This window comes from Petaurus breviceps, unplaced genomic scaffold, assembly GCF_028583685.1.
Source record: "Petaurus breviceps papuanus isolate PSGF00001 unplaced genomic scaffold, PetGlider_PUasm1.0 78, whole genome shotgun sequence".
Classification (NCBI taxonomy): Eukaryota; Metazoa; Chordata; class Mammalia; order Diprotodontia; family Petauridae; genus Petaurus; species Petaurus breviceps.
In genome coordinates this window covers 8,193,435-8,209,778 of record NW_027186502.1, presented here as the reverse complement: position 1 = coordinate 8,209,778, position 16,344 = coordinate 8,193,435, and the positions used below count along the sequence as shown (strand labels likewise).

General features: G+C 34.3%; 1 protein-coding gene across 14 annotated transcripts in view; it reads right to left on the bottom strand.

Annotated features, from left to right (window-relative positions):
- PLEKHA5 (pleckstrin homology domain containing A5) overlaps nt 1-16,344 on the bottom strand; it is a 201,638-nt gene that overhangs the window by 50,821 nt on the left and 134,473 nt on the right. For 8 of the 14 annotated variants that reach the window (XM_069106176.1, XM_069106159.1, XM_069106160.1 and 5 more), the window contains 4 exons: nt 9,320-9,785; nt 7,843-7,926; nt 2,894-3,013; nt 2,018-2,071 (listed from right to left, as the gene is read on the bottom strand). In XM_069106176.1, the coding sequence (XP_068962277.1) occupies nt 2,018-2,071; nt 2,894-3,013; nt 7,843-7,926; nt 9,320-9,785 (724 nt within the window). The remainder of the gene's footprint in view (nt 1-2,017; nt 2,072-2,893; nt 3,014-7,842; nt 7,927-9,319; nt 9,786-16,344) is intronic. The other 6 variants (XM_069106161.1, XM_069106179.1, XM_069106177.1 and 3 more) reach the window with 3 other exon arrangements.

Below are 16,344 nucleotides of genomic sequence, written 5' to 3'. Positions count from 1 at the left end.
TCAGAGGAAATGTGTTTGAATCTTAGATTTGCTTGTGTGACCCTGGGCAAATCAACTCATCTCCCCTGGCCAAGGTTTTTCTCATACAAAATGAGGGAAGAGATTGGACTGGGTGCTGGAGATCTCCAAGATCCACTTCTGTTTCTAAATTCTGATTTCGCAGGGTCCTATAATTAAAGTCATGGAAGTAAAGTAGATCGCCAAGGAAGAGATTGTTATCATTTGAAACTAATTTGAAGGGAAATCTGTCTCTAGTGGAACACTTATGCAACTACCCTCAGTTCTGTGCAACATTTTTATTTTAACAATGAGTTGGATGAATGCATATCATGCCTATTAAATTTTCAGGTTGACAAAGCTGAGAGATAGTTAACATTTTCAGTGATTTTGGTAGCCTATGATCTGAATTATAATGCGATGTAATTTAGAGATAAATATGTTATGGTCATGAAAATATCAACTTCACAAGTGTAACATGGAGAAATACTATTACTGCTAAGACGTAAGCATGGTCAGACAGCAGTTCATGTGAGAAAAAAATCAGGGAGGGAGTATTAATATTGCAGTATGATCTGCATATTCAATGATTCATATTGAATTATCAGTTGATATGTAAACCCAAAACTATAATATGATCTTAGGCTATGGCAAGTGAGGCACAATATCCAGGATGAGGAATATGATAGTCCTATTGTATTTTGTCCTGGTCAGAGATTTGTAAATGTGAAAATACAGAATAAGAAGAAAAAGATTCAAGATCTAGGTTTATTTTACCACAACCTATCTCAAGGTAACTTTAAGTATATATCCCTATTACTACTATTGTCTTAAAAAACTACCTCATGTTTTTTCCATGTTTAGTTGCTATTTTGAAATATAATTATTCTGAACTTTAAATCTTTTCTCTGAGCAAAATATTAAATGAAAGTTTTTAGTTCCCCTTTAGGTCATTTTTCTTGGCTAATATTCTTAATAATACATTTTTAGAACGCTGACACTACAGTTAAATTTCAAAAGCATCAGTTCCCAAATTGAGAATTTTTAGTAGCAAATATCAGAAATACTACTTCTTAAATCAATCTGCCTGGTAAATAACAGTTTTCCCATAAAATTTCATAGTAAAAAAACATTAAAATTAGCATTTTAATAATTACCACAAACAAAATTATTATAGATATAAAATATTCTTTTCATTTCTTGTGGCACAAAATATTAAATAAATTAACTTATTTTGTTCTAAATGGAATAACGTAACTAAATGCATGATATTCTCCAGTATTACTTTTTGCAAATACTTCACAGTTTCTGATAAAGCATCTTGAAATTTAAGATATTAAAAATATGCGCAACCTTCAGTTCACCCTGTAATAAAAATGTATTCCCTGAAAGTTTATGCTTAAACAAATTTTGTTTGAAAATGCACCAAAATATCATAAATAGTTTAATATCCTTAATATTTAAATGTACTTAATAATGAATTTGAGTACTGTCAATAAACTATATAGGAGACCCTTCTTGTGCCAATCTCTATTTTCTGCTTTTGCTTTTGTTTTGTTTAAATAAGAGCTGACACAAAAACACTTGCTAAGGTGAAGAAGGGAAGATGGGTGGTGGGTGCCTAAACAATGATGATTCTATGTACCTCATTCTCAAATAGGCTAAACTGGGGATAGGGAAATAACAGAAGGCACTGTCCTCAAAAATATTCCATATATATTCCACATCAGAGGTTCCTTTCAATGAGTTCCATTTAGAAGCAATTACCTTCTAAGATGTTTATTCTTTTTTTTTAAAGGAATATTCTTATATTCTATTAGTGGAATAGACCTTGGGAACCTAATCCTTCCTAAAATGCCACTTGAAATTCTGAGGGTCTCCTATATTATTTTATTTCAGTAGGAAGTTGAAATTCATGGTATTAAGTAGAACTATTTTAAATCCTAAAATACTTCTAAAATATACCCTATGTTCAAAATGTCCTAAGTACTAATAAACAAGAAAATTCCAGAAATCCCACCTGATGATCCAAGTATAGGGTGTTCTTTTGAAGATGATGTGAAAGAATCTCATTCTAGTAGATGCCAGTCAAGCAGAAAAAGGACAGGGACAGAAGGTCAGGACAGGAACCATAAAAAGGTCAATTTTTGAAAACAGGAAAATGGCTAGTTTACTTTTTTATTAAAACCACAGCACATCATTTTCATACAGGTTTCCATGTATATTGTATAATGTGCAAGACGTGACATGGAATTTACTAATATTAAAATTTCGAATTACCAAATAAACATAAATTGAACAAGAAAAATGTTGAATGAGTCCAATTAATAAGTTATCAGTTTTAAATTTCAATTGGTAAATGTAAATTCTTTTCTGAAATACATTACTTCTTAAACATACACACAGTCAATAATGTCCATGAAAAATTTCCATGACTTTTCTCAAATCAAAAGAAAAGGCTATGAACCCTTTGAGAATTTAGCCACATAATAATTTACTTTTAATCGAAAATAATTTATATCCTGAAGTAGAAAGATGAAATAACAGAAGATATCATTATTTAAGAATTTTTTTACTTAATACTTTCCTTCCTTTCTGATCACTGTAGTACCTCTCCTTTTTAAAATTAGGTACAGATATAAAATAGTCCATCTATCAAGTCTATTATTAAATGTCACTTTAGAAATTCTGATTTTTATCTTATTTGTATTTTGTTTTGGTATAGCATTAATAAATCAAGTGGGCTCAGAGCTCAAAAGGTTAATAGCAGGATATGATATGTTTAATTCAATGGTAGCATTATGCTTGACAACAATGGCAATGTAGAAGCTGTGATTAATAAGTGGTTCAAAATTAGTGATGACAGGTGACACATGTTAATTACTTCATAGCTGACCTTTGGACAGTGGGACTCAAGTTTGAGCTGCATGAGCTGTGCTAATGTATTTTCCCGGATACTACTCAGTTCAGCTTGCTGCCGTCTCAGCTTTATCAGCAGCAGTGTGAGCTCCTCTGGCTAAAGGAGTGTAATTTAAGAATCCAAAGAGTGGAAGACATTAATTATTGTTTTAAATGACAGTTATTTATACCAAGATTTTTTGGCAAGTTTCCTTTGGTGGTCAACAAGCTGAAATATCAGTCATAGCACCTAGATAATATAGGTCTTACTAAATGTACATATATTTATAAAAATAATAGAAATAGTATTATTTTTGAAGTTACATAAAATATCATTATAAAACAGTATCATAAATTTCACCCACAAAAGCTCTCTTCTCAAAACAGAAAAGGTATTTGAATATTACATATACCATGCACAGACAAAGAGAAGATACAGGCATACAATGAAAATTACAAAGACTTATAGTAAGGATGGGCTAAGCACTGAGCTGAATTTTTTAAAAGGCTTAGTTCACTGTATTAAAGAGTACTGGTAAGACAAGGTCTAGCTCAGTGGAAAGAACACTGGGTTTAAGGCCCTGGGTTCAAATCTTGTCTCTGACACTTTCTGCCTGTGCGACTTTGGGAAAGTCACTTATAAGCCCCGAGGCTTTATAGTTTCATTATCTGTATAAAAGAGGGAGTTGGACTAACTATGACTCAGAGACCCCTTTAAGTTCTAGGTCTGTGATCCTATGTACAATAATGATGTCAAAATGTTTCTGATTATAGAAAAGTTCTTGAGTGATTAAAAAATATTTTATAGAGTAGAAGGCAAATGAAACATAAAACTGAGATTTAAGACTTTGAGGGAAAGATTTTGATTTGATTAAAATCAACTAGACCTACTAATTATTTCCTTGCTACATTTTTAATGTCTTCGATTAATTCTTTTACTACATTTTCCAAAATTAATATTCTAACAATCTTTAAAGTGAAAATATTGCCTTTCATTGGCAGAAGTGTTCAGTGCAAGTATATGTTATCATATACATAAATGGAAAATGTAAGATCTTCTCTTCATACATACTTAGATGGAACAGTTTATCAGGAGTCCCCAAGGGATCATTCTCATATTGTTTTTCTTTCAGAGAATTGCAAGAAGGTGTAATACTTGATAATCGTGGGTAGGATAATGACTGTAACTTAGTGATTCTCAAGTTATACTGTGATTTAATAAAAAAAATAAAACAAGTGAGGTAGACCAGACAAAGAATATTCTCTCTTACTATAGGGAATTTTTGTATCTCATAAAAATAAATTGTGAAAAATTTTGCAGAATACACACGAGTTTCCAGCAGCAGCACAGAAATTTCTGTTTAAGTTCTTATTTTGATTTCTCATGTCAAACATTACCTTTTTCTTATTTATTTATTATATATATATATATATATATATATAATTTGCTATTTATTCTTTACCCCACAAACAGTTCTTTGAGGACAATCATTTCCAGATATTTGGAATATCATTGAGAATGAAGAACTTCTGGTGGGAAAAATGCCGGCAAAGATAAGATTGGCAAAGTTCCTCACATACAAAGGGGGCGTTCCCAAAGCCTTAGTGAAGTTTTAAGCTTTAATAGTTTGCCAAGTACACAGTTTTAAGCTTTAAATGCTTAAAAAATGCACTAAGACTTTTGGGACACAATGTATACTCTTCTGAGCCAATGTATTCCATCTAAACTACAGAATCCCAAAATAATGTCCCAAAGACCGTTGTGATCTTTCATCTCTTAGGATAATCTACAAGTTATGAAAATCTTGCCAGTAAGGAAATAATAAGTAAGGAAGGGTATGAGTTCTGATATTAAAAGAACAAAGAAAAATAGGAAAGGGATCAGCAAATAATTTTAAAATAAGTAAAGGGAAGCATCTTAGATATATGAGGAACACTCTGTTCAGCTAAGAAGATGAAAAACAAACTCTGATGAAAAGTTTAGTCCTATACAAAATTTAATTAAATGATAACATTCAAGTCAGTGCCAAAAGCAATTCCTACTAGAAAAACAACTGATGGTAAATCATTTTATCTTAAATGCCCACCAGAGGGAGCAAGAAGCATTAACTTCAATAAACGGGTAAGGTAGGAACAGGAAAATCAAGATAGCAAAAGATCAGAAAAAAACAGGATTCAGAAACGTAGGATCTTTCAAGAGCATTTAGAAAAGCTCATAGAAATAAGTTCACACAAGAAGTAAATATTAGGAATAGGATTCACAATTAGGTTGTCTCTTAACAGTATTTAGAGCAGGAAAGATGACAAATCAAACAATAAAGAATTATATTGGAAAGCTTTAGACAAAGCTTTTGATAAGGCAGGGCATTCTGACATATTTTTAACACTAATAATTTATAAAGGCCCCTTGATTACTTTCGAACATGATCTTTCCACCTCATGGCGCTTCCTTCAAAAGTGACCCTTGTACTTGTGAGAGGAGTTAAGAACACATATGTTGTTTGCCCAAGATGTAATTAGCTTAGGAGTTGTGTAATATTTACTTGGCTAACCACAGAATGGGGTTTGCATCAAGGCAGTGTGGTGTGGTGGACTTAGTCTCAAAAGATTGGGTTTCAGTCCTGATTGTAACCACTACCTAGACATGGAACTTCCAAGCAAGTGAGGATCACTTTCTAGGTCTTAGCTGTCTTATCTTTAAACTGAGGAGGTTGAACAAGATAATCTCAAGGTCCCTCCAAACTCAACTTAAAAAATAAAAAGGATGATTCAATTAGTTTTGACAAATAAAATGCTTTTATCTTAGCATACAAAACAATAAATGTTAAAATTCAGTACTTTAGGAAAAGCATTACAAGCTAGAGATAGTAGCAATAGTAGAAATAGAGGAAAAGAAATTTAAATAATGAAAAGTCATTCATTTTGAAAACTCATTGATAAAAAATTCACATCTTCAAAGAAATCTATATGTATACTGAATATTAAAGCTCCTTAAACAATATAGCTTTCACAATTAATAAATTAAAAAAATGAAATAATTTATTTATTTGTCATCTAGGATAGTTGACTTGATGAATTTTGGGTTGTGAATGGGGAAAACCATGGGTAATATGACGATAAACACAATACATATGCAGATATTCATTTTTAGAGACTTCAAAATGTTTCATGGTACTTCTTACTAATTTTTTGGGGGGGGGGGCGGGGGGAGGCAATCGCGGTTAACTGACTTGCCTGGGGTCACACAACTAGGAAGAGTCTGAAGTCACATTTGAACTCAGGTCCTCTGAACTCCAGGACCAGTGCTTGATAATTTTTACTTTCAAAGCTAATTAACATGACTTTTGTTAGAAGTGGCCCAGCAGAGAGCAAACAGTTTATCACTAAATAAATAAGTCCTAGTGAGTAACACGAGTCATATATTGGTTAAATGGTTTGCCAAGGGTCACAAAGCTTCTAAGTGTCAGAGGTAGGATTTGAATTAAATAACAAGAACAGAAAATAGAAAGTTAACATTTACATAGTACTTATGGTATGCAAAGCCATACAAAATAATAAATATTATTTTATCCTCACAGCAATCCTGGGAGGTAGGTGCCATTATTACCCCCATTTCAGAGAGGATAAAACTGAGGCAGACAGGGGCTGACAAAGATGCTCAGGGTAACACAGCTTCTAAGTGTCTGATGATGAATTTGAAGTTGGGTTTCCCTCTGAGCCTAGTGTTCTATCCTCTGAGTCACTTAGTGACCTCTTCAATCTAAGCTAACTAACACTCTATCCACTATACTGAAATTGCTTCACATATAATACATATTATCCAAGATGGAAATAATTATATGTATCTCTGTAAAAATTCCCCATTCCAAAATTTAGACATGATACACTATGTTCTGCTTAAATTTTGTGCATCATGTTTAAATCTTGCACATGAACAATGCACATAACACAAATCAAATTATTAAAATGGAACACTGATTTTGCTTTTATACATAGCCCTTCCTATATAAATATCTTTTATCTTTTTTTTTTTTTTGCCTTTTGGAGGGCAATTGGGGTTAAGGAACCTATTCAAGGTTACATGGCTAGTATTTTTGTGTGGGTGTTAAGTGTCTGAGGCCGGAACCGAACTCAGCTCCTCCTGACTCCAGGGCTGGCGTTCTTACTCACTGAGCCACCCAGTTTCCTCTTTAAACATCTTTATCTATTATAGACATGAAGCACATTTAATTTCTGTGGGAAGCATGGTTGTATAGTGGATAGACAGCAAGCCCCAGAGTCAGTAAGATTCGGCTTCAAACCCCACTTCTAACATACATTAGGTGTGTGGCCCCAGGCTAGTCACTTAATCTCTGAGTCCAAGGCAACTCTCACTCTAAGACTACAAATGAAAGAGCAGTGGCTGATGGATAGTTATTTCACTAGGAGTTTGCTATATTGATGAAATTGCAAGTCTCTGTGGAACCCCCAAACCCAAATTAACCCTGCCCTTGCAATTCCATAATACGCTTAATCTATACAAAACATACAAGCATAATTCACATAAGCAGACTTGTGAAATATCATAACAAAGGAGTAATACTGATTTCTGTTTTTGGCTTATGGAATCTGTCATTACTTTATATCTTTAAAGTGAAAAAAATCAGTCTAACAGCATGGAGCTAAAGTTCATGATTGTTGAAGACCATATACCTAGATATTTAAATATAAATAGCCTGAATCATAATTTAGTACTCAAGAGTTACATACTTCAAATATTATCCAATATATGACAATATAATTCATTATTAAAAATAATTTACTATTATTCCCAAAAAGTAACAATTTTTATTGCAATATATTTTTGAGTAAAAAAAAAATAAGAAAGCAAAATTAATGCCATTTGCACTTTTGCCGTTACATATCATCCTTATATAAAATATGATGTGCCAAAAAATTTCAGCTCACCGTCTTGCCTTGGAGGCTTTGGGGATTAACTGGCTGTAAAGTCAAGCCTGCTGGCATCGACCTTCGATCAGGTACAAAAACATGCTAGAGAAATAAAGGAACAATATAACCCCTGTGTTGAGTTGTGTATGTGGAGGGTTTTGGGGGGTAATGAGGGTGCAGAGGGTGTCAAGGTCAGTCACTCAAAATGTTAAGTATAGTTACACTGCAAAAACATTCTAAATTACCCATAGTGCTGGTGAAAGGAGTCAGATACGAAGCCAACTTTTGCTAATTTAAAACACAGATGCTCAATACAGGCTAATTCTACCAGTTTTATTTTGTATAAGGTTTATGGTTTGGTGGGATTTTTGGTGCAGACATTTAGTCTGCTGGGAACTGGACAGAAACCACTAATTCATCTCATACAGGCTGCTGAAACACCAGAGAGCTAAGTTCTGCTTAGTAGTGCAAAGAACATGGAGATCTATGACATAGCATAAACCTAGAGCAGATTAACCTTAATTAATATGATTTAACCCAAGAGAAAACTAATCAACTTTATCCAAGAAAGATTTATTGATAAAAACATAATATGAAAATAATGAGCTTTACTGTACTGGAATTCTATTGTAGCTCTTGGATCTTAAAAGACCAACTGAAAGCAAAAATACCAAACTCTGACTATTTAAAAAAGGTAAATACTTATGTTGGCAGTAACATTTTCAAACCATATAGCAGTGAAACATCTATTTCAACAACATTCAATGTGATCAATAATTGGAGATTAATCACTATAAACTCCTTGCAGACAGGGGCCATTTTCAAATTTATCTTTATATCTCTGACACCTTTTGCTGAATTTTGGGTGCCATAATTTTAAGAGGACCTCATCCACAAACTAGAGTGTGCCCAGGTGATTGTGTCTACAATGGTATCTTATAAGGAACAGTTGAATTAGTAGAGATTTTTAATCTGAAGGAAAGATGATTTAGAGGTTATGAGAGAGTTATGTTCAAATATACAAAGGGCTGTTATTTCAAAGAGGAAACAGAATTATTTTGAGATGGAACTCACAGGAAAGAAGATTTATTTCCCACTGTTTACTGTGGTGATGTGCCGGCCAAAGAAAAGGTTCAGTGAGAGAGGAGCAAGTGGGTAAACCTGGAGAGGGCAACTGTGGAAATTTGCAGTTGCATTTAGGGCTGACAAAGATTCTCTCTAAGACATCTGGGGAGCTTTTCTGCAATGCCAATGATTCACACATTATTACTTAGAGAAGAATGTGAAATATTCATTCTCCAAAGAGCTTTCTTTGTGATCCTAGAAGATGAGAATTTCTGCCCCAGGTTTTGTTATTGACTGTGGAACTTTAATAACCTCTCTCCTAAACTTTTAATGCCTGAACTTTAACAAAAGCAATAGAGCACTACGTATGCAAACAAAACCTAGTGTATATAAGTTAGTGAATTATGTATATACTTAGTGAATATTTTACCTTAGGGTGATGTGTTCTGTGTCTGCGATCCACTGTTATATCTCCTCTCTGTATTGGTGAAGAGACTTCTGATCTATAAGTTCGTTGAGGAGAATATCCCTGATAAGCAGCTATCGAGCCATGGGAAGGTGACGTGGGAATAGAGTGCATTGTTTGGTCAGAAATATTAATCATAGTTTTAGGGCTGCTTAAAGTACCATGTCTAGTGAGAGTACTTTGCTTATTGTAGAACTGACGCTGCTGCCATTCATAGAGCTGCCACATTGTGTCGTCTCTCATGGATCTCCGTTTCTCTTCTGCTGGTGGTCCCATTGTCCTGTCGCGAGCTGAAGGTGTGATGCTGCATATGCTCTCGGGTCTTGTCTTGCTGTTTCTTGGGAGAGTTCTGTAGCCTTCAGGATAGCGAGGAACAACATGGGCTCTGTGGCTTGGCATATTTCTGGGTAATGTCTGGTAAGACAGCACGCTGAAAAACAAATGTAAATTTAAGAATGACAGCTAATCTATAAATTGGAGTGTATTAATATTTTTCAATAACTTCTACTTTGTTACTAGGTATAAGACTATAAAACTGATATGTCAAAGAAAAATTATGAATTACAACTAAAAATCCATTTTAATTAACTCAGAAATATCCTATAACTTAACTTCAATTCACCTATAACTTACAAACAAAATTTTAAAAAGTCTTACGGTTTTTTAATAATACAAACACTTATAGGATACTACCACTTTATGAGAAGTCTCTTGTAATAAAGTTAAATAGTTAAGTAAGAAAAATAACACAGTGACCTCATTTCTCATTTTTTTTTTTTGCCTTTTTTTGGGAGGGTAACTGGGGTTAAGTGACTTGCCCAAGGCCAGATGGCCAGTTTCTGTGTTAAGTGTCTGAGGCTGCATCCGAACCCAGGTCCTCCTGACTCCAGGGCCGGTGCTCTATTCACTGCGCCACCTAGCCATTGGACCTCATTTTCATTTTTAGTACCTTCTCTTTCATCTCTTAACCTTTGATACTAGCTCATGCTTATCTTTTTTTCTGCTACAATACAGGATACATGTTCCCATCTTACATGCCCATTATGACTTCTCAGGTGCCAATTATCACTTTGTCTCAAGGGTCCCTTTGCTTCATTCTCTTCACTGATCAAAAATTAAATTCATAGTAATGGAAGCAGAGTACTTATTAAATTAGGGATGACAACTAGACTTATGATTTCACTGATATAAAGAATTCCTTGTCAAGTAATGAATATGGGTTGGAACCTTCTTTGAAGTTTAAGTTTAAAGGACCAAGAGGTTGGTCAAAGGACAAGGTCATAAGGCTCATGTGTCAGAGACTTGAACCCAGGTCTTCTCTTACACCAAGAGGCTTCTTTTGCTTACTGGGGCAGCTAGGTCGTGCAGTAGATAGAATACCCAATTTTGGAGTCAGGAAGATCTGAGTTCAAATCCACTTCAGATACTTATTAGCTGTGTGACCCAGGGCAAGTCACTTAAACTTTGTTTGCCTCAGTTTCCTACTCTGTAAAATGGGAATATTAATAGTACCCTCCTCTTAGGTTATTGTGAGGATCAAATGAGATAATAATAATTCTAAAGTGCTTTGGACAGTACCTGGAACATGGTAGGTGTTATAGTCAATGTAAGCTATTAGTATTGAAATACTGTTGAGAAATGTACTGAAGTCATGACAGTAGTTCTGGGGTTCTTCATCTGACTACTGAATTAGTCTGAGATAAGTATCTGTGGGTAATAGGGACAACAGGCTAGTGAGATCGAGCCTCACAAAACTGAAAATATAAGGGTTTTGTTGAATAGTTTCCCTTTATCAATAAAAGTTCACTCACACTTCTGCCTTAGTAGTTCTGATGCCCTCTTTACTATGTATAAGAAGTAGCATGTAACCAGAATACAAACGGTACTTTTTGGCAAATTAAAGTGCATGGCATTTCTTACTACATCAGAATGGGGGAAGGCATTGGAAATACACTGAGTCCAGGATTAACATTTTTTGAACTGTTCCAAGAAGATTTGTGCATGTGTGTCCAGTGATTGTTACTTAGAAAATTTGGATCACTGTTGTGTGTTGCTAACCACTGATTGTAGTCCCTTATGAAAATGTTATGTCTTATAAAATAGCAAAGTAACATAAAACAAAATTACACTTTATAAATAAAAATAAAAGAAAATATAAGAGGGACAGCTCCCAACTGGCTGGCCTCAAGCATAGTTCTGGGAAAGATATCTTTTTGAGATTGGCTAGTACTGCTGACTATGTGAATTGACAGTCGTGGAAAAAAAAATGTGTACAAGATCAAAAAATCATTAAAAGAAATCAGACCCAGAAAAATTATAAAAGATCATTCTACAATTGAGGATAAAATGATAGAACAAACATTTTCCAAAGTACCCCCATAGGATGACGGTCTTTGAAAAAGAAAAATCACTACTTTATATTGATCTTTGAGTTACCTTGTAAAAAGAAACCAATGTTTGCAATTCCAAGTCAGAAAAGAGAGAGATATCATGAGACAGAGAAAGGAGTTTCAAGGTACTGGAGCAAAAACAATGAAATGGTTCCCGAGAAAGTTATCATTAGGGTTCTGTCATATGAATGAAGGAAAACACATTTATTAAAGAATTACTATGTGTTAAGTGCTGGGAATACAAGTAGAAAAAATGAGACAGTCCCTAGTAGTAAGGAGCTCACACTCTAATTAAGGAGATACTCCACATAGAAGAGTTCAGAAGCAGTGGAGATGCTGAACCCTTAAGTCCCAAAGTTCCAACAGTGGAATGGATGACAAAGTCTAGGGTTCTTTGTTAGTGTCCTAGGAGGTTATTTGATAGTGTCCGGGGAACCTGAAGGGCAGAGCAGCAAGGCAGGTGGAAAAGACTAGAGGACTATCTTTTCAGAGGTGCTTTCTTCAAAGTCACATTAAAATTTTAATTGTATTTGCTATTTCACCCATACTATCTCTTTTTAGTATAGAGACGTCTGAAGCCATGAGTATTATTCCTTATCTTCTTCACCAATAGTTAACATGCTCCCACCAATTATACCTTCCCCATCCCAATGATCCTGAACTCAAAAATGCTCCAAAGTTGTTTACCACCCTTCCCTGCCCATTCCCTTATTCCCAATTCCCCTCGATTTAACCTCCCCGATATTCTACTCTAAAGCTCCCCACCCCTTCTATTGTGCTTTCCAGAATGCTTGTTCACTGATAAAACTTATTTTCATCTTAAATATTTTCCTTTCCCCCTCTTTGCATATTCAAGCTCTCAGTCCAGTTCTCTCCTGAGGGACACAGTTGCATTGGCCACCCTTTCCAACACTTTCACTCATTCATTCCCCTCTGACTCTCTGGTGGTGGATCAGCACTGCTCCTTTCCACTTAACAAACTCACTCTTTGCCACTATCACCTGAGAATTTCTTCTTCTTTTAGCTTCCCTCAATCCACACCTATCACCCAAACGGAATTCTGGTAGCTGTTGTCTACTAGCCTCCAGGACACTCTTCTTTTCTCAGTCAGTTCAGTGCTTGGTGCAGCGTTTCTTTCCTCCTCAACTCTTGTCCTTGTATTAGAGGACTTCAACATGCTTATTGATACTCTCTCAAATACCCTTACCTCACAGTCCCTCAACTTCCTCACTTCCTAAGAGCCGTTCATCTGCCTCACCTCAGATGCAGAGAAACGGTCATGCTTTTGATTCTGCCATCACCCACAAATGCATCACTTCCAAATTCATGAACTCTCAAAGTCCTCTATGCGATCACAATCTGCTGTCATTCCACCTTTCCCTCTGTTTTGCAATCCCAAATCCAGTTCTTAGTTATTGTGATCTCCAGTATCTCGATCACCTGGGAAATGTAGTCATGACCAGCTACATTTTCTCTCCTTTCCTCCCCTCCCTTTCCAAAATGGTAAGCAATCTGATATGCAACCATGCAAAACGTATTTCCATATTACTCATGTTGGGAAAGAAAAAAACAGAGAAAAAAAATAAAAGCAAAAAAAAAATACCTCATGAAAATAATTAAGAAAATGAAAAATAGTATGCTTTGCTCTGCATTCAGGCTCTAACAGTTCTTTCTCTGGAGATGGACAGCATTTTTCATCACAAGTCCTTTGGAATTATCTAGATCACTGTAATGCTGACAAAAAATTTTAAATAACAACACCATAAAAACAACCAATTTTGAAAACCTTAAGAAATCTGATTAATGTAATGATGCATCACAATTCCAGAGGACTGATGATTACTTTCTCAAAGAGAGGTGATAGACTCAATATATAGAGTAAGAAACACATTTTTGGACATAATAAATGTGGGAATGTGTTTTACTTAGCTAGGCATATTTACAGCAAGCATTTTCTTTCTTTTTGTCTTATGGAAAGAGAGAGAGGGAAGATGCTTGTTAACTGAAAAAAATAAACAATTTTAAAATAAAACCAAGGGTAACAATCAGGAGTTATGGAAAAATTAAACTCTTTCCAATAAAATCTGGTATAAAACATGGGTCTGATATCTATATCTATAGTAATACTATGTGGTATAGTTCTGGAAATGCCAACTACAGGAATATATAAATAAGTGAAGTTGAGGGAATGAGTTTAGGCAAAGAAGAAACAAAATTATTGCTTTTTGTAGATAATATGCTGGTTTTCTCAGCCTTCCCTAGAAATTCAATAAAAAATTACTAGAAACAATAACTTGGTAAAGTAGCAGGATATGTTCTTAAGATTCAGTCTTTTTGTACATTATCAACAAGCCCAGCAAAAACACATACAGAAGAAATAAAACTTCCAGGATTACTTTGTGAACTAGAAAAAAAGATAATAAAATAATAAGGGAAGGTGGGTGGCCTATCAGTACCAGATCTCAAATTACATACTATATAGCAGCAATCATCAAAACTATATAGTTTTGGTTACAAATGACAAAAGTAAGTCAGAGGGAGGGATCGAGAACACAAGATACAAAAAGTAAATGAACCCAGTAGGATAGTGTTCAATAAATCCAATGAGTCAATACTTCTGAAACAGTCTATCTGATGAAAGCTGAAAAACAATCTGGCTCAAAGTAGATTTAGATCAAGAACTCACACTATATGACCACTATAAGCTCTAAATGAATATATGACCTAGATAAAAAAGGTCAAATCCATTAGAGGAAGTGGGAAGTACTGGGAAGTAACTACCTACCACAGTTATGGAAAGGAGAAGAGATGACCAAACAAAGGATAGAGAGGATCACAAGCAATAAAATGGGTAATTCTGATTATATAAAATTGAAAAGGTTTTCTAGAAAAGCAAGGCAGTTAGATTTAAGAGGGAAATCGTTAACTGGGGCAATTTTGGAGTAAGTTTCTCTGATATTACTGGATAGACTGTGGGAGAATAGACATACTAATCTCTATTATGTATCATAGATATGCAATGTTTGTAGAGCAGTGACTTGGTACAATCATACTGGAGAATAATTTGAAAACATATCCCAAAAGTCATTAAACTATGCATACCCTTTGACCCAATACCATTCCTAAGTATAGATGACAAAAAGATAAAAGGAAACTGAAATAATTCATATGTACAAAAATATCTATAGCAGTACTTTCTATTGTAGCAAAAAAATCTAGATTCAAAGTGAATATCTATCAATTTGGAAAGTGACTGAACAAATTTTGGCATATTAATATAATGGAATATTGTACTGTATGAAATGACAAAAGGGAAAAATTATAAGAGAATAAGAAAAATTAGTATAAAATGATGCAGAATGAAGTAAGAACTATTTATATAATAACTACATAGAACTATTTGAATAATTACTGTAACACAACAAAGAAAAGGTGATAGAGAAAATATCTATCAACACATATAATAAATTTTTTTCTGTGCTCCAAAATCTTCATGAGAATAAATTTAAGTAGCACTGTTACCACTGATGAAAGATTGAGAAGGGAGAAGAAAAACTTTTGTCAACCTTATTTGATAGCAAATTATATCTTCAGGCTCACTACTGACTGAAAAGTACAGATGGTTAGTTGTGCTTATCATTTATTTGCTGACTAAAAGAAAGCAATGGTTTCATTAAAGCAACATTCTATTTTGAATGTGTTTATCCAAGAAGGTCTTTGTTATTCACATGTTAAAATCATATAAGATTCCATGAGAGAGATGTTAACAGCATTAACTTTGTGGAAAAAGTTAAAAAATATTCAACAAAAATAGTATTATTAAAAAAAAAACAATAACAGATCAAGCAAAATATTTACAGGATATATGAAGAATAGTTTAGATTTGTGAAATATATAAAAATAGTTGAAAAGTAACCATGGTAATTCTCATTCCACAGTTAAAAGTTCAAAGCATGTGAAGAAACAATTTTCAAAAAAGGAAACATGAGTTGTTAAATCATTAAAACAGTGCTTGACCCCATCATCATCAAACTGGTATATTTTAAAACAAACCATGGATTCACATCCAAATATATTTTGTACTTACTTTTAAGCATACATGTAACTGTTGCCCAGACCCAGAGGGCAGTGTGGCATCATGGATAGAAAACTGGCTTTGGAATCTGCATTACTTTTAAGAAAAACTGGCAGTGTTAAACATGGGCTAGTCACTGAACCTTTCAGTTACCCCATCATTCTTTTAAGTGCAAATTACAGAGGAGAGGCTGATTTCTACTAAAAGAAGGAATTCCCTTACCATGGGTTCTCTGGATCACTGAAATTACAGTGAAATCTGTTCCAAAACACCACCAACCCCCAAATTAAAGGGAAAAAAACATAAACCAGAAATTTTCCCCCCAGTAGAATGTAACACTCTTTGAGGGCAGGGAATATTTCCCTTTTTTTTGCTCTGTATTCACAGTGTTCAGACAGTGTCTGGTATACTATAAGAATAATGACGTTTGCTAAATTTACTTCAACTAAGACTATAAACTTCTGAGACTAGAAGAATGATGACGACCTCACCAAGAACTGGAAAATTAGGAAGGAGATAGATTT